Consider the following 17763-nt stretch of genomic DNA (forward strand, 5'->3'; position numbering starts at 1 on the left):
TCGTTTGTATCTCAAAGTCTGAACATGAACAGTCTCAAAACTGCAGGTTTACCAGTTCATATTTTATTTATCATTGCAGATTGAAATGATTTTTTATTCTGATGAACTTAACTGAAGATATCCTCTGACAGGTCTTACCACTGAGCTGAGAAAACCCTCAAAGCATTCACACCCCTAAAACCTCTCACAATTACAACCACAAATATCAACGCATTTTATTGGGCTTTTTGATAGACCAACATGGAAGTCCATATTTGGAAAGAAGAAGTAAATTAGATTTAGTTTTTGCTATTATTTAAAACATAAAATTGCATGGTGTTCATATATATATTTAATGTATGACAAAATAACAAAATCCAGTGCAATGCAAAGATGGCATAATTAAAGTTATTGCTAAAAGAATGTATGCGTTAGCTCCTCGCTAACACATACTCATGTGTTACAGATGAATGCACTCATTCAACAATAAAAAAAATGTTTCAGCCCTTCATTAAGCTTCTAGATCTACTTCAGAGTTTTAAAATGAACCCAAAGTTGTTAAGATGGGTTTGGTTAAGATGCCAAAGAACTGAAACGATGGACTAAAATAAAGTTATGTCCATTAAATCTGACATAATCCAGTTCACATTTTATAGGTATTATTGATTTTGACTGATCAAAGTTTGTCTAGCTGGCAAAAGTGTTGCTTCATGATATTTAGGGTGAAAACATAAAACTCAACTATTTGGTACTATTCAAAAAATTGAATTTTACCAAGAAGGAATTTTACATGGACATTTTGTAGGCATCCTGCATTTTGTTGCTTTACTAAAATCCCAGTGAAATACATAATTCATGGCTGTAACATGACAAGACATATGAAAAGTTCAAGGGGTACAAATACTTTTACAAAGTATGCTTACACAATTTGTACGATACAGATCTACAAGTAATCTAGCTTTCATGAGCAAAATGTCCCTTCTACACCCAGACCCTTAACTCTCCTAGAAAGAAGTGCAGCATGATGAAGATGAAACTCTGCCTCTGTAGGTGACTTCCTAATCATATTTGTTATTTTGCTTTCTACAAATAACACAAAAGTCCAGTGAATAATAGGGAAGCATTAGAGTCAACTGTGAGGTCATGAATGCTTGGACGCATTGATCAGAAATGCAGTTACCACAAAACATCAGAGTGAAATTCAATCAAATATCAAGTGGAGTTAAAAGTGTTTGAAAAACAAAATATCACCACTAGTTATCTTCAGGTACCATGGACAATATTTCCCTTTGCAGACACTTAGGTGTTTTGGAGTTAAATCGGAGTCTTGTACATGTTCGCTAGCTGTTCCTGAAACACCCTACGGATGTCGGCTCGTCTGCTCTTTAGGGTGGGCGTGAGAAGGCCGTTGGCGATGCTAAACATCTCCGGATGTAAATAAAGTTCCTTCACCTGAGAAAACACAAAGAGAAACTCACCATAGTGTTCTTTGTTGCTGTTAAATTTGATCTGATATTAGTTTTGATGTCACAAACAAGTCACCTGTTCAAAGGACTTGAGCCCTGCTTCCTTCCCCACGGCCCTCATGTCTTCTAATACTGCGTTCTTTACATCCTGTCAGAGAAAAGGTTTGCTCGTTTTTTGTTTTTAAACCCTTTTCAAACTGTTAGAAGAAGAACATTTGAAGTAGCTTAATAGGAACTTACTGGGTTATGGCACAGTTCCTGGTAGGACCCCACAAAGGCCCGCTCCTTAGCCCATTCAACAAACACCTCTCGGTCAGGGACAACTATACCTACAACATAGGACTGCCGACATGAAACACAACAGAAAGTCAAAACATCTCACATTCTCTCTTGGTAGGGTTTTGCCTGCGGATTGACTGAAAACGACCTTATTAAGAGGCTTACCTGTAAACTGTCTCCATGCACAAACACCTGGAGGACGGGAACAGAACGCATGTAGACATTCTCTATCTTCTCTGGAGCGACGTACTCTCCCTGGCACAGCTTGAAGATGTGCTTCTTTCTGTCGATGATGCGCAGCGTGCCGTTCTGACACAAGCATTGGAGTTACATGAATATTTTCTCATTTAGACAAAAGACAGTTTGCATGTAAGCATTAATAACCGCTAAACCTATTCACGTTTTTTCGGCTTACATGTAGACCAACAGAATGAAGCAGAATTCTGACAGATTAGATTTTTTTTTCAGTCAATCGCATAACATAAACTACATTTTATAGAGACAAAACGTGAACAGTTCTCTCTTGATGGCCTCCATTATAGTCTGACTATGTCCCAATCTTACTGGAAGCCATTGGCCCACATCCCCAGTGTGGAGCCAGCCATCACTATCCAAGGCCTCCGCTGTCCTCTCCGGGTCCTTCAGATAACCCTTGAACACACTGGGGCCGCGGATGCAGATCTATCAAGACAAAGGACAGAAAACTATCTCCAGGCTCCAGGCTAGAGGAGAACATGCGACGCATCATAAAGTTCACCTCTCCTTCTCCATTCTTAGCAAAGTAGTTCATATCAGGGATGTCCACCACCTTCACCATAGCGCATGGCAAAGGAGCACCAACGTGACCTGAAAACAAAACAAAACAAAAGAAAAAAGACATTTACTTATCTGATGAGGACAGAAGGAGATATGCAGGCATTTTAAAAGAGCAATATCCAAACCTGTGCTGGAGTCTCCTATCAAAGAGAAAGTGCAGCCTCCAGTGCACTCTGTCTGTCCATAACCCTCACATATCATGCAGCCCATAGTGGCTCTGAGGAAGGATAACACCGTGCAGGAGATGGGAGCTGAGGCAGTCAAGGCAAACCGGAGATTACCTCCTAAACTGGCCTGAAATACAGAGTAAAACAAAATCAGCTTTTTAATAAAAAATGGCTAAAAGACAGCCGTGTCATGGATCTGAGCTCGTTTCTGTCTGAACTTTGTCACCCTTGGTCACAGTTTCCCATCTGAATTGATACAGCAAGCCAAACTCCTTCGGTTCTGCGTCGCATGTGTGAATGCCTCTTCAATGCACTCCCACAGGTCCAATATGCTGCTGGTGATTTTTGGCATCAGCTGCTGGAACAATTGTGCTTCTCTTGAAAAGCTTGGATTTGAATCTGGTGCGATTTGCGAGGCTGATTGTTCACAGGTAATATACGCACTAACGCCGTGCCATTTAAATTCAAGCGATGCACAGATGACTAAAACGGTAAAGATAAAACAGAACAGAAAAAATGTTTCCGTCCATAAAATAGAGTGGTATCTCAGAATAAAATGTGACATCATTAGTTTTAAATAAATGTAAAAAATGAAGGTAAAAAAGGCATTTTTTGTTTCTATTCTTAATATGACAGACTTTTACCTAAAACCAGAAGTACTATACTGTTTTATAAGAAAAAAAAGTGAAAACCCTGATATAAAAGCAACACTAGGAAACTGACTTGGGAGATGAGGCATTTGTGTTTTTCAGACTCTGACCTGAATTTTCTTGAACACCAGTTTATCCCACAGACTGTTGTTGCGCACAATCCCTCTGCAGAGCTCGGCCTGCTTTCTCCCGACAGCGTAGTGAAGCAGAGCCCCCTGAAGCGGAGAGGTCACAGAACCCAGGATCTTGGAGGAAATCATAGGAAAATGGACGAGATAAGAACCACCTTCTCTGGAGCCTTCTCACGGCTTAACTGAGCGCTTCACTGACCTTATCGTAGATGCGATTAAGAATGCGGGGCACAACGGGGAAGAGGGTCGGTTTGAGAGTTTTAATGTCGTCCATGAGAAGAGAAACGTCACCCTGGAAGAACCCCACTCGGGCTCCGTAGCAGTACATTGTGAGCTGTGACGGGAAGGGATTTATTTGGGGCAAACAGAGGAAAAAAGAAACAATGTTAAAAGATGTTAAACTACCTGGATCATCCTCTCGAACATGTGGGCAAGAGGCAGGTAAGAGATCGACACGTCCTCTTGCCGGATCACAAACGAACCCTGAGAGGGGACAGGAAGAGAGATGAGCGAAGCTCGGGGGACAGATTACGTTCAGGCAGCGGGATTACAGGCGAAGCCCCGCAGACAATCAAACACGTTTCTTTAGCAGCAGCTAGACAGCACAATCTTTAGACAGGGGCAATTAGTTAAAGTATCTCACAGCGACATGGGGCAATCAAACATCCAATTAATCATACCATTAGACACAGCAGGGAAGGGGGAACAGGTTTGAGATACAAGCAGATGGGAGTGCGACTCTAACTGCAAGGCTGTTCTCAATTACACAAGGAGGTGGAAATGTAGACAGACCTCCAGGATCTTAATGACAGAGGAAGTATTGGAGGCGATATTCCCGTGGGTGATCATGGCTCCCTTGGGCTTCCCTGGATAAATAAACAAGAAATTATTGCCGTGCCCTGCACAGCAAAAAAGGAACCTACAGCGGCACCGCAAAGAAGGCCTGTATGTGGGCACTGAGGGACGTTCCTCTAATGATGTTAGAGGGGTGTAATTACACAGAGACCTCTGAGATCAGGCGTACCTGTGGTTCCACTGGTGAAGCAAACCACGGCCAGATCCTGAGGTTGGGGCAGCTGCGGCAGACAGCGAAAAATATGAGAACGTGACTCAGGTTTAGAGAGGAGGAAGCCCTCGGTCTGGTTCATAAGTGAGTGTTAATGATATCTTGCTGGACAGGAGCAACGACAGAGCCGTCAGGCGGGCATTTAGGTCATGAATCAGTTTGATGTGGTGACGTCGCAGCCGAGAGACGACAAACTCACCACAGGATCTTTGAGGTTCTGCTTTCCCAGCTCCTACAATGTGTACAGTACACACAGTCACTGATGGGAACGACTAAAAAGCACGTGTGTTTGAAAAGAGTCTCCGCTGAGCGCTGGCACCCACTCACCATGAGCTGCTCCCGGTACAGAACGTCCACCTCGCACTTCTTCGCCCTCTCTCCAAACGCTTGGCTGAAGTCGTTGAACAGAACCAGACAGGAGACTTTGGGAGTCATGCCTTTCTCTTTGCACTCCAGCAACAACGCTGCCCTCTCCTCTCGGTCACAGACAACCAGGGACATCTCAGCTAAACAAACACACACACGCATACACACAAAGGTTTGCGTGTAACTTTCCAAAAGGTTTGTATGAATGTAACTTTTGGACATTCTGAACAGCTAAAAACCACAAAGCTGCATGTATTTTATTGGGATTTAATGTGGTAATTACTCACTGAGGGACAAAACATGTTATTTATATTCAAACCAACACAAAGCGGAAGGAAAAGTATATTTTTTTAGGAATTTTTTTTTTGTTTTGTTTTCACAAATAAAAATCTGAAAAGTCATGGATGTGTGTTCAGAGCCCTGAGAGGAACCAGCTTTCTCTTTCGGTGTATCCCTCTAACATTTTTCACATTTGGAGACTAAAGTTTTTGCCCTTGTTTGTTGCAAAGCATCTCAAGCTCAGTCAGGTGTAATGGAGAAACACAGCCATGAATATAATTTATCTGATCGTCAATGTTCAAGTCTTGCCACACATTTTCAGTTGGATGTATGCCCTTTACTTTGACTGAGCCATTCTAATGAATACATTTTTGATTTAAACGTTCCAATGTAGCTCTGTTGAATCTTTATGGTTACTCTTCCTGCTTGAAAGTTAAAATCCTCCTCAGTCTCAAGTCTTTTCCTACTTTGAAACAGTTTCCTTCTAGGACTATCCTGCATTTACATCTGTCCATCTTCAGCACTTCAAAGCTTAGAATATTATTTTATAATATAACTCTGGCTTAAACTTCTCCACAACTTTTATCTCTGACTTGTCTGCTGTATTTTTTGGTCTTTGTGATGCGGTTTGTTCACTTATGTTCTCAAAGAGGTCTTCACAGAAAAGCTGGGCTTCTTCATACTGACAATAGCGATTGTCAGTATGAAGGCGGCTGAATAGAAATGCACAACACACTTTTCAATTTGTTTTTAGTCATTTGAAAAAGATCCAAGGTTGCAAAGCACTGACTGTAGCTGCACTTGAAAAGTGCTTGATATTTACCTCAGTTAACTTCATGCTGTATCTCCTCTACTTCTTTTCTGATAGTTACTTTACAGGTTTAATGTAGAAACATGTTAAATGTTTGAAATCATGTCCCATTTTTAAAAGAATAGAGTTTAGTAGGAAGATCTTAATGGTTTTATACAACCACAACACCAAAGTCCCACCAAAGAACAGCTTATTTAAACATACAAAAAAAAATAAAAAATCTCAGATTGTTTTTGTCATAATTGACCTTAGAAGAAAGTTTAATGAACACTTTGTTCTTGTATATCTCTAAACATTTTCTCTATTGACTCTGACTTGTTTGTTCTGCCGAGGTCCTTCTTTCTTAATGAAGACTTTCAGGGACGTTTTCTCACCAAGGTTGAGGATGTGGACCATGGCCTCCGTCCCCAGCGTGTCGTACAGCGGAACCAGAGCCATGGAGTAGGTGTAGCAGGCCATCTCTGAGATGACCCACTGCCACCAGCAGAGGGAGACAAAGCAGCATGGTTAGACCAACTCGCACAGGCGTCACACACTGTTGAGCATTTAGGTAGATGATTACACACTACACGTTTAAATTAAGCATATTTACACACCCTAAAGACACATTTATTAGGTATAAGAAGAAAGTGCATGTGTGGAGTAATGCAATAAATAATCCCATCTTCTTTCAGTAATATTGATTTGACATTTCCTTGGCATATAACCAAAGTAAACAACAGCCAAAAGACATTTTATGTCTTTAGGTAAAATGCAGCATTATATGGGAAAAATCTATGTAATGTAAAAAAAAAATCAATCAATTAGTTCATTAGTATGAATTTCTCAGTCATTAAATAAAAGTTAATCTGATGACATACCTGTGTTTCTCACTGAAATAATGTGTTATATGTACATTTGCAACACATAAGATCAAACAATGTCTGATTTGAAGGAATGGTTTCTGTTTACAGCCATAGAAACCCATAATAACGACTCTCTCTGGGGAAGTCAAATGAAGCTGCTTAATTTTAACACGTCATCCTCTAACCACTCCTGCATAAATAACTTTATAATTAAAAAATGAGCTAATTTGTAAATGATTTGGCGATTTCAACGGCGCCAAGGAGGTAAACAGCTTGCCCTCCTAATGGACCGCAATTAAAGCACATTTTTATGATACTGAAGACCCAGAGTCGATGCTGAACTTACCCTTTCTGCACTAATCTAGCAGTAAATGTTCAAAGTACGATTAATGGAAGGTGATGTGTGGCTGAAAAAACAAGCTTAAATCATTGAAAAAAACGCAAAATCGTATCAAGTATTTTTCGTCTAGTTTGCAGTTACAGGTGAAATAATCCATCAGTAGAACCAGTACTTTTTCATCAACATCAATTAATTATTGACATATACCAAGCTCATATTTCTTCCTGAAAAGTTACTTGTAAGTTAGTTTTGTCTTATCTCAAGTGTCCAAAGATGTTTGCACTAGAAACTAGACAAAAAATATTTTGTGTTTTTGAAGCGAGTCCATGAGGTGTTTGAGTTGAAATAAAGGGTTTAGTTTGATCAGATATGGAGTAAAAATCTAGCGAAGTGTCCACATGCTACTTAACAAATGTAAGGCATGGCATTATTTACTTTTAAAGATAAAAGGTTTTTTTAGGCCTCCTTTTTTCATAATTTATCACTTTTTTATTTAAGATGCCAGCTGAGGCCTCTAGAGCCTTCAATGAAGTTTTAGGTTGTTTTTTTGGTTTTTTTTTTAGCACTGTCTGGCTTCTAGGTGAACCTGCTATTGGGGAAAATAGTTTTAAATATTTTTTGTTTGTGAATAGTTTCACTTGGTGCGCAGAGGAGCAATAACTGGCTCTCTGAGATTTTACTGGATTGACTCCTTTTGTTTTGTTAAAATCATTTCCCTCTGAGACCATTGTGTGTGCAGCTGCTCGTGAGCATAAAAGGTGAGCCACACACACAGTAGGTTTTGTCAAGCTGTCAGTGGAGAGGATTTAGGTTCCCTGGAGTCTAGGCTGAAAACATGAATTCCCACCTCTGGTCTGTTTGGAGAGTAAACCCCAACAAACTGCTGGCAACCTTTGGCAATCATCCCACTCCCCATCCACTGAGCCTGCTGAGCCACCTGGAAGATTGGAGAGCTTCAGTCAACACACAGTAAAGACTGACACATTACGCAGGAATGGTGCTGTGATGGACAGAGAGATCAAACTTTAGTGGTGTCAAACCTCAGAGTAGGAGATCCACTCGTAGGGCTGGCCTGGCTTCCTGTAGCCAAGACATGGACCGTCTCCTGCAGGCCACAAAAAGTTACGATTTATACAGCAGTAGTAGTTACTGCGTCTGAATGCGACAGCTCTGACTTTTAAAGCAGAAGGACAGCTTATTTCTTCCACCAGAGGTAAGAAACAAACTTCTTACACACATTTACAATTTGCTTTTGAGGTTTGATTGTTTTTGTCATTTACACCAGTTAAACTGTTTTTCATTTTGTCACATTACAAACACTAACCTCACTGCACTTAACTGGGATTTTATGTGACAGAGCAAGACAAAGTAGAGTATAACTCTGAAGTAAAAGGAGCTGACAGCCGCATTGTTATTCAATTCCCTTTAATCAGATGCATGTAAATAAAATCTACATGAGCAACTGCCTTCAGAAGTCAGGGAGTTTGGATTTATGAGAATATGCAGCAGAAGAAAAAAAATGCAGAGAGACAAAAATAAGAATTATATGGTGCACAAACAGGGCAGTTTTAGACCAAAAAATACTCTCTATAGACGGCTATTTGATGAGCCTAAACAAAAGTTTTTATGTGTAGATGTGGGAAGCTGGTGAAGACACGCCTTCAAAGACTCCGTGCTAATCGCATCAAAAGGTGGCAACACAATGTTGTTTTCATTATATTCTTCGTTTTAAATGCTTTTCTTTTGTTTTGTTTTTAAAAAGCAACGGTAATGTAAAGAGAAAACCACTGATTATATCCTTCTGTTGAGTATTTCCCACAAAGGATACTGAAGTGAAGCGTCGATGAAGGTTACTCATCGGTTACTTCTGGGCCTGAATGAAAATATCAAACGTTTCAGATATGAGGTGGTTTAAAAAAAAAACAAGTCATGTATTGTTTTCCTTCCACACTTAAGCACTACTCTGTGTGCCACTTCTCACACAAAAATCATAGCAAAATTACATTTAGCAAGGCATTGTGGGAAGAGAACCCTGCTTCATCCATCACCTGATATCCTCAGACCTCTCTGGAACATCTCATAGACCGTCCTGATGTCATCGTAGTAAAACTCCAGCAGATTGTCATCTTTAAGAAGAGCAGATCTCCTGCAGCTGGGGTCTCCCTGCGGACAGATCAAACATTTACCGGCGACTGAACGCTCTGCCATGACGATGACATTAACGCACAGCCAAAGGCTTAAATGCCGGTAGTGGGGCCACTCACGCCGACAGCTACGGACTGGGCTTGCAGATCACAGGGAGGACGAACGGGCTGGGGCCGGGTCAGCAGCCAGTACACGGTGAGGGATGCCAGGGCCCCTAACCCCAGCAGAGAGGAAGTCGACAGGGACGGCAAGAGACTCCACAGCTCCTCCGCTTCAGAGCCTTTGAGTCCTGCGTGGGAGCAAAGCGAACGCAACCACTCCTGGAGTTGCATAGCTGCGAGAAAGAAACGAAATGCCCAGAGAAATGCATGAAAATTACATGGTGCAGAAGCAAATGTTTAAGTCTGCACAAAAACAAACACACAGAGATGTAATTTATTCTGCTTCGCTACAGTTCTCTCGCTCTCTCTTTTTTTTAAACCTGATGCATGTTTCATCATGTTGCTTTGAGTTTGTTTGCAGGTATGGCACATGAAATGTTAGAAAATGGCTGAAAATTGATTTGTGGTTTGCATTTTCTTTTGCAAAATGTTACATTTTAACACCAAACAATTTATGAAAGATTTTTAGATTTATAGTTCGAACAAATGAACCCTCTAACAAAATTCCCAGACGTTAAAATCTTCCTAAACCTTGTTGGAGAAAGTGCTGTGAAAGGATGAAATAAAATTCTTTCTAAAGTTTTGGCAGCTACTTTCAAATATCACTGCACGTCACCGTGAGATCACCAAGCATGAGGGTGGCGGCGTCATGCTCTGGGGGTACTTCTAGGACCGAAGTGGGGTTTTGTTTCAATGCAGATAAAATTGTGAACAGTCCAGAATATCAGTCAGTTTTGGCCCAAATTAACATAACCTTCTACAGAGAGAGAGCATGCAGAGTTCTTCTGATTAATACAGATTTTATTGGGTGTCTGAGTGATAAAATCTGTCCACTTGCCTTAATTAAATAAAAACCACTGAAAATGTGAAAGCGTGGAATCTGGCTGTAAGTGTGGTCAGCGGCCCGAAGGCTTGGCACTACTTGGAGAGAGACAGAGAGAGAAGGAGGAGAAGAAAAGGCTTGGGCACACATAGGGAGGGCTGGTGGAGAGACATCAGGAAGTAGAAACGATTGGCTCAACAGAAACAGGCGCTGAGGTTACTCTCAGTCATGCTCTGCCACAGTTTCACCCGAAAGAGAGCGGAAACAAAACAAAACAAGAAAATGTGGGTGAGTACAGTAGCGAGGAGCTGACGGAGGAGGATCAACAAGGTTCAGCCTTAATGATTCATGGCCAGACTCCACTGCTCATAGCAAAGCTGAGAGTTTGATGGACTGAACACAAACAAACTCTATAACAGTGTTCACTCACAACAGGGAGCTAATGTCACCCTCTCTGGCAAAATGATTTCATCTTTCACCAGAAAAACAAATTCATGTCACTGAATAAATCCCTCCACTTCCCACTCTGACGCCCGTTCTTGAATACCCCTCAACCTCTCACCTACTTTCTCCCCCCAGCACCCGATCAGGAGTGGGAGAAGGGGGCGGGGGTAACAAGTGGCATCTCACATCCCTCCCTCCCCTCTCTTTTCTCACCAGGCTGACTCTACGTCGCTTCCCTTCCTATTCTTGGGTAAAGTGAAGTTGCACTCATCCTCAGAGGATTTCTAATCTTCGCCAAAGCAGCAATTTATGCGAGCTAAAGCCGTTTAGTGTCCACTTTACACCTGCTGAAGCAGCAATGCAGCCGGTGATCCCCTTGAGAGCTTTCATGAGGGTAAACAAATGGAAAACAAGAGGCTTGACAAAATGTGACATAAAAAAAAATGACGGTGTGCAGCAAAAAGAGCTTCCTGCAGCCCCCGTTCCTGTCTCTCCTCGACCCCCATCCATCCTTTCTTACTGGTTTCCATTGGAGCTCAGACAAGGACAATTGTACTCCCAGCCTTTTACTCCCCAAAGACAAGACAAAAGAGATGACAAGCACAAGTTAAATAAAAAAAGTGAGTCTGAGCGATTTCCTTTTTAAATTGTTACAGAATCCCTAAGTTCTCAAGAGAGCAGGAGCCATTTTTTTGTACAGAAGTGATTTTATCATCTTTCAACGTGAAACTAAAAGTTAGCCCTCATACAGAAAGCTGTAAGGGAGCAGAATGTATGGTCACCGCGAGAAGGCAGGTATGTAGCAGAAAGCCTGGAGCAGTTTGCATGTCCATGCACACGCCAGCAAGCAGAAACACAGCTGGTGAGAAACACAAGCAAGAAACATCATTTGCTAGAGGTGGGAAACCCAAAACCAGAAACAGGTTTTAAGAAAAACCTGGAATGCAGTCAACAACAGTATGAAAAGTAACGGTTACATGTTTTTCTTGTTTGTTTTTTTTTTGGGTGCCATAAAACACTCAAAGTGTATAATGTTCTTGCTATTCAGAAGAGTAATTAAATAGGGAACCCAGCTGGTCAATCCTTCTAGTTCCAGTTGAACCCAACAAGAACAAAACTGCTGGTGGCAAAACACATTTCCATTTACATCTGTAGTTTTACACGTCCATCCACGATTATCAACCACAGTAAGGATCCATCAATCCATTTTCTATGCCTACTTATCCTCGCAGGTTTGTGGTTGTCGTGCGAGATGAAGGGCACAGTGTGGAAATATCTCACCTTTAACACAAGTGCTATTTGTTCAGTGGGGAAAATTCTCATATTCTGTTGTTTTTACCTACATCACCGCTAACATTATCACACATCTAAATAATAAATCTAACTGAAGGATTTTTTTTTTCTTATTTTACTTTAGAATGTCAAGGTATTCTTGATCTGTAATCTAGGCTTTGCTGTTTCGAAGGGGTACAAATATAACATAAATATCCAAAATGAGAAAGACAAGTAAACACAAAGTTCACTTAAGGTGGATGTTTCTTAGTCGTCATAAGTTAGGAAATAAGTACAAGAAATTATCTCCATGCCTATACTGACCCATATGTACGGTCAGAGCAATAATTAGTTTAAAGCAATTGGATTTGTGAGAAAGCAGGATGGATGAGGATCCATAATTATCTAATTAAACCACACAGAGTCAAGAAGATGGCAAACTCTCAAAAGAGTGCATGAGTATGTTAGTTTGCTAAACCACTCTGAGACTCCTGGTGGATCAGGAATGTAAGAAAAGATGAAGTGTGACAGCTCTTCATGCCCACTGTTCAGTACAGCAGAGGATATGTGATGCTCTGCTGGGTGTTTCTTTACACAATCAGTACATATAATCTTAATACTGTAGATTCTACCAAAGAAAAAGAAAGGTCATAATTTTGTCTGTCAATATGATGATAATGATCCAAATCTTAAGGCCAAATCAACACTGAAATGGCTAAACAGAAGTAAAAACAACCTTCTTCTAACCACTCCAGTCCTCAGGCCTGAATCCTGTAGAAAACCCACAACTCTGGATAATCTAAAAAGATTGAATCTTCAAAGATCCCTCTCTCTGTTTACCCCAAGCTTGTGAAACAACCTCGACATCTTTTCCGCACACGAGGCTCACAATGCATCCAAAGTACACTCCAGTTTCCTGTCTACGGAAACATCGGCATGTGGACGGAGGAGGGTACAGATCGAAGTGCTCAAACGTCAAGTCTGTGTGAGTGATGACACTTCCTCCTGAGCCACAACCACCAATGTTGCAGAGAAGACGACACAATGACAGAAAGAGTACATAACAGCAGGCGGGCCACTTAGCTTGAGCCTTCAGAATGGGATGAATAGAAGCTGGACAAGAGCAAGTGGGACGTTAAGCCCTGAGCTGAAAGGCTCTGTGTTCAGGCAAGCTTGTGCGTGAAGTAATCAATAGTTTCTACTTGCCTATTTAAAATCTCCGCCACTTGAAGGCCGCTTTCTTGTAGCAGAGTGGATTTATTTAAATAATTTGAAGTTATTTTAAAACATCTTTTCAGGTTAAAAAGCTTTAAAAATAGAATATATATCAAAACGAAGGTCTTAGAGAGCACTTCAGATTGTTGTCATGGTAATCACATACAGTGCACAACATCATCCAATCAGCAGTGCCTAATCTAGGGCAGATTTTCTCATTTTCTGTACTTCAAAAAATGATAGCTGTGCACTTCGTATGAGTGACTGATTCGTTTCTGGCTTTACTTTTAGAACATGTCCTCTTCTCTGAAAAGAAATATGTATTTTGACTCATTAGTTCATTGAGTGAAAGCATGAATACTTGCAGAACTTTTATCTCATTAGCTTTCAAGCAATTCTTTGATCAAAAACAAATATTTCTTTAGAGTAGTGAATTAATGTTGGCCAACCTGATAATTTGGAGTTTGTTACTATAAGTCAACATGCAGGTGCTAGCCTAGAATCTATAATCATTATTTTAGCAAGTTTTAGAGCTTTAGCTAATTTTAGCTTTCACATGTTTTTTTTCACACTACGTGGAGTATGTTACTGTAGGTCAAGATGTTAATCCTAACCTAGAGGCTATCATTTGTATTTCAATTAGCTTCTAAGCTAATTTTAGCTTATAAAGTTGTGACCTTAATTTAGCTTTGTAAACAGTGTTCTGCATGAATTTCTAATACTCTTTGGGTGCAATTTTTGCATTGACTTAAATTTCCTCTCTTCTACAGTTTTTCTCTTTGCGTTTTGCAGGCTTTTGCTTTATTTTGCTGCTTCTGGCTGTTTCTTACATTTCTGCATGTCTTCTGCAGTGAACTTCAAATGTTTCTGCAATTTTCACTAAAAATATTCAGCTTACAGCATTCCAGCTGCATTCTCGCAGGAAATGCACATTGTTCCAGCTAATGTAAAATTTAACCTTAGACATGTTTTGTAGAGTGATAATTATGGTCAGAAAACTCTGGAATGTATTATAGCAACATCTGCGACGCAGCTTGTAAAGCCAAACAGGAAAAAAAAGGGATGGTAAAAAAGGTGAAGAATTTTAATTAAAATTCCATCTTCCATTTAAAAGCGGCAGCTGTAAATTCTTTTCACGAGTTTTCTGTCAAATACTCAACGTGACTGTGGTAAAAATAAAACACTGAAGGAAGCGTTCTCTTCTTTTCTCTGGCAAGCAGCAACAAAATCTTTTTTATGATTGAAACAAACCTTTTGGTCATGATCATTACAAGAATGAAATGAAGTGTAAGTAAATGCTTTGTGCAGCGGCTAAGTAAGCTTCTGTGGTGATCTGAGCAACGGCAGGGAATGACCCAGAAAACTACAGGAGGTGACATGTGGAGGGGGAGGCTTTGTAGCAACACCACAGAACAGGCAGGAACCGTAGAACTGGACTCTGCACAGACTCCCTCAAATAAGTGGTTGGATTGTGCTTGTTGTGTAGATATAACCAAATTTGGGATAGGTACTTCATAATAATGCTATTTTTCTACTCCACGCGGTACGGTATAGGAAAATTAAATAAGGGACGGCTTTGTTTTTGCGACTTGACTTTCCAAAGGACAGAATAGCGTCTTTATGGGTCTCAAATTCACTCAAAACCATTCAGGTCTCAAACAATGAAGGCTTTGTCTGTCTTTTTTTCTTCTGAAGTATTAAATCTTCACTTTCATGCAACTAAGAAGAACTAGACTCTAACATGACATTGTACACTAAGGCTACATTCCATTTTCCAGGCATCACCTTCACATGTTTCCTACTTTAATTTAGTGCTACTTTGCAATAGAACAATTCCAGTAACTTATGTAAAAACAGGAAATATCAAAAACAATGATTAATATGTATTTTAAAATGTATTAATACAGCCAGAGAAAGAGGGGCATGAGAGACAGAGTCTAAATCAAAAACAAATCCAGAATATCACATTTAAGTAATTAAGAAGCATTTTACTGAATGAAATGTATTTGAAACACCTTTGTTTACAGTTACGGAGGTTAAATGTTTCCTAAAGTTTTTGAGTTGGTTTTGACACTACAAAAGGGATTTTGACAAACTCCTTCACACAGATCATCTCCAGATCTTGTAGGTTTTGGGGCTGTCGCTAGGCAATACAGACTTTCAGTTCCCTCCCAAAGATTTTCTATTTGGTTCAGGTCTGGAGACTGGCTGGGCCACTCCAGGACCTTGAAATGCTTCTTAAAGAGCCACTCCTTAGTTCCCCTGGTGGTATGCTTTGCTTTGGGTCACTGTCATACTGGAAGACCCAGTCACGACCAGTCTTCAATACTAGGCAGCTGTTGCCCAAAATCTCACGATGCAAGGCCTCGTCCATCCCCTGCTCAATACAGTGTAGTCGTTCTGACCTCTTTGCAGAAAAGCACCCAAAAGTATATTTCTGGGATGGTGTTCTTGGGATTATACTTATGTTTCTCCTTCCTCCAAACACGACAAATGGAGTTTACACCAAAAAGTTATATTTTGGTCTCATGTAACTTCATGACCTCGTCCCACGCCTCCTCTGAATCACCCAGATGGTTATTGGCAGACTTCAGGCGGGCCTGGACATGTGCTGGCTTGATCAGGGTTACCCTGCGTGTGCTGGAGGATGTTTAGTGCATGACTGTGTGCCATTACTATGGTAGCCTATGAGGCAGCCAGATGTTTGGGGTTTTTTTCCCAGCAATTGATACTGAGCTGATTTTCCAGTTGAACTGCTTGAATTTTTGCTATTCAATGTTGAAATCATTAGCTGATGAAAACTTGTAAGCTATAATCAATAGAATATAGCTGTAATCAACATTGTTAGAATAGATAATCGCAATATAGAGCAAGATTTGAGCCAGAGGCAAGGCCACAGTAAGTGCAGCCTTCCCATAAATAGAAGGAAATTAAAAATGTATCAAACCTAACCAGGTTTTTGGTGTATGTCAGAACATTCTGGATATTATAAACACTCAGATTTTCTCTACAGTAGAACTAACTGGGAGGCAATGCACCGGAAAAATCCTCCCCACCGACCAATGCCCCAGTCTACATTAAGACTGAACAACTATATATACAAGTAATGCAGCTGCAGCGAGGCCAGGAACTGAATTTCAATCACACAATGAATAAATCACATACAGTGTTGAAAGACTTCTACCTGGTCTGTAGCACGGAGCAGATCCAAGAAACGTGGAAAATTGAAAACCATTAGATGCCCACTCTCTCTAATGATACAAAGCTAAATGTCAGGTTAAAGATCAGGGGATATGGCAGTAATTATCCTGAATGGTAGAGTAATTTGTCACAACAATGTTCAGTGGACACAGAGCTGAAAATATACTTGAATGGCATAAAACTGATCTGAAGAGTCAGGAGAGGATAAATACCAAATTTGGGGCCTATGAGGGTGAGGGGTTGTTAATGCTTCAAACAACTTATGTCAAAAATACTTGAGGCGGTCCAACTAAATTCAAACTTGATTATTTTTTCCATTATTGACTTTCTTTTTGCTTATTTTCATATATTTTCTTTAAAAAGCCACAGTATGCTTCGTGTATTCTAAGGAACGACAAGCTAGAGCTGTTCATCCAAGTAATCAAATATCTGCCAAGTATTAAAAAACAAAACTTACTATGAAGAAATAAATTAAAATTATTTTTACTTAGATTTTTTTTTTTTTTTGGATGGGGAGATGATTCTGTTCTGTAAAAGAAAAAGTAGCATTTCTCAAATTTAAAACATGCAATAATGTCTAGTTGTTGAATAAAGTACTATTATCTATCATTTATTCACACACACACACACACACACAAATAACAAGTAGAAAGTAATCTACCATAAATTAAATGTTTCTGCGGGGTTTTAAATAACAACCAGTTTATTTTAAGCTAACCATTAAAATAGCCACCTAATATTACAGTTAGTATTGTGCAAATTGTTTCGTCTAAGAACTTCACCTTTGTTCATATTAAAATAGCTAAAGTGCGTTTATTTACACCTAGTACAACAGTTTAAGCACACTTTCATTCATCTCCTCTGAGATCTAAAAGCTGCAATAGGCTCTCAGCTCCGGAGTCTGGGAAAAGTCTTGACAGTCTGCTGCTGCTGCTGCAAAACTTTTCTGCTCGGAAAGATGAACCTCCAAAGAAATAATAATAATTTTTAAAAAACGTTGATTTTTCAAACTCAGAACAACCCAACAAGGTGCGCAGCTGCAGACGAAACTTACCTGGGCACGACGCAGACCTGAGAAAGGAACTTTGATTGCACCGCGAGTTTTAGTTTTCCTGCAGGAGATCCCGTCTGAATTTGTTCACGTGTCAAGTTAAGACACAAAAAGCATTTATTTCCGGCTAAACGTGTAGAGTAAAACTCATTCAGAATCTGCAGCGAGCCGTGGAATATAACATGGAATGGCTTGTTCTGTCAAATAAAAATGATAAATTAAGCTAAACGTATGCTTTTTATTGCTTCTTTAAAAT

The 17763-nt window shown here is 40.1% G+C and overlaps 1 protein-coding gene across 1 annotated transcript; it reads right to left on the reverse strand.

Annotated features, from left to right (window-relative positions):
- Positions 1-47: 47 nt before the first annotated feature.
- On the reverse strand, positions 48-17646 carry acsl2 (acyl-CoA synthetase long chain family member 2). Its single transcript, XM_028035010.1, has 20 exons — positions 17511-17646; positions 9460-9674; positions 9244-9358; positions 8236-8300; positions 8043-8132; positions 6385-6484; positions 4882-5060; positions 4754-4786; positions 4513-4564; positions 4281-4354; positions 3894-3971; positions 3688-3822; positions 3468-3602; positions 2666-2834; positions 2482-2570; positions 2289-2405; positions 1890-2033; positions 1686-1787; positions 1522-1593; positions 48-1431 (listed from the first exon to the last, which is right to left on the reverse strand). The coding sequence occupies exons 2-20, from the start codon at positions 9670-9672 to the stop codon at positions 1294-1296; spliced, it is 2100 nt and encodes a 699-aa protein (XP_027890811.1). The 5' UTR covers positions 9673-9674; positions 17511-17646; the 3' UTR covers positions 48-1293.
- Between the last annotated feature and the right edge of the window lie 117 nt (positions 17647-17763).

This window comes from Xiphophorus couchianus, chromosome 12 (assembly GCF_001444195.1).
Source record: "Xiphophorus couchianus chromosome 12, X_couchianus-1.0, whole genome shotgun sequence".
Classification (NCBI taxonomy): Eukaryota; Metazoa; Chordata; class Actinopteri; order Cyprinodontiformes; family Poeciliidae; genus Xiphophorus; species Xiphophorus couchianus.

Excerpts from the sequence above, each read along its gene's own strand:
- acsl2 (XM_028035010.1), bottom strand. The coding sequence starts at position 9,672 with ATGCAACTCCAGGAGTGGTTGCGTTCGCTTTGCTCCCACGCAGGACTC. Across the intron at positions 5,061-6,384 it reads GGTCCACATCCTCAACCTTG|CTGAGATGTCCCTGGTTGTC; the intron begins GTGAGAAAACGT and ends GTGTTTGTTTAG. Across the intron at positions 2,034-2,288 it reads ATGTGGGCCAATGGCTTCCA|AACGGCACGCTGCGCATCAT; the intron begins GTAAGATTGGGA and ends TGCTTGTGTCAG.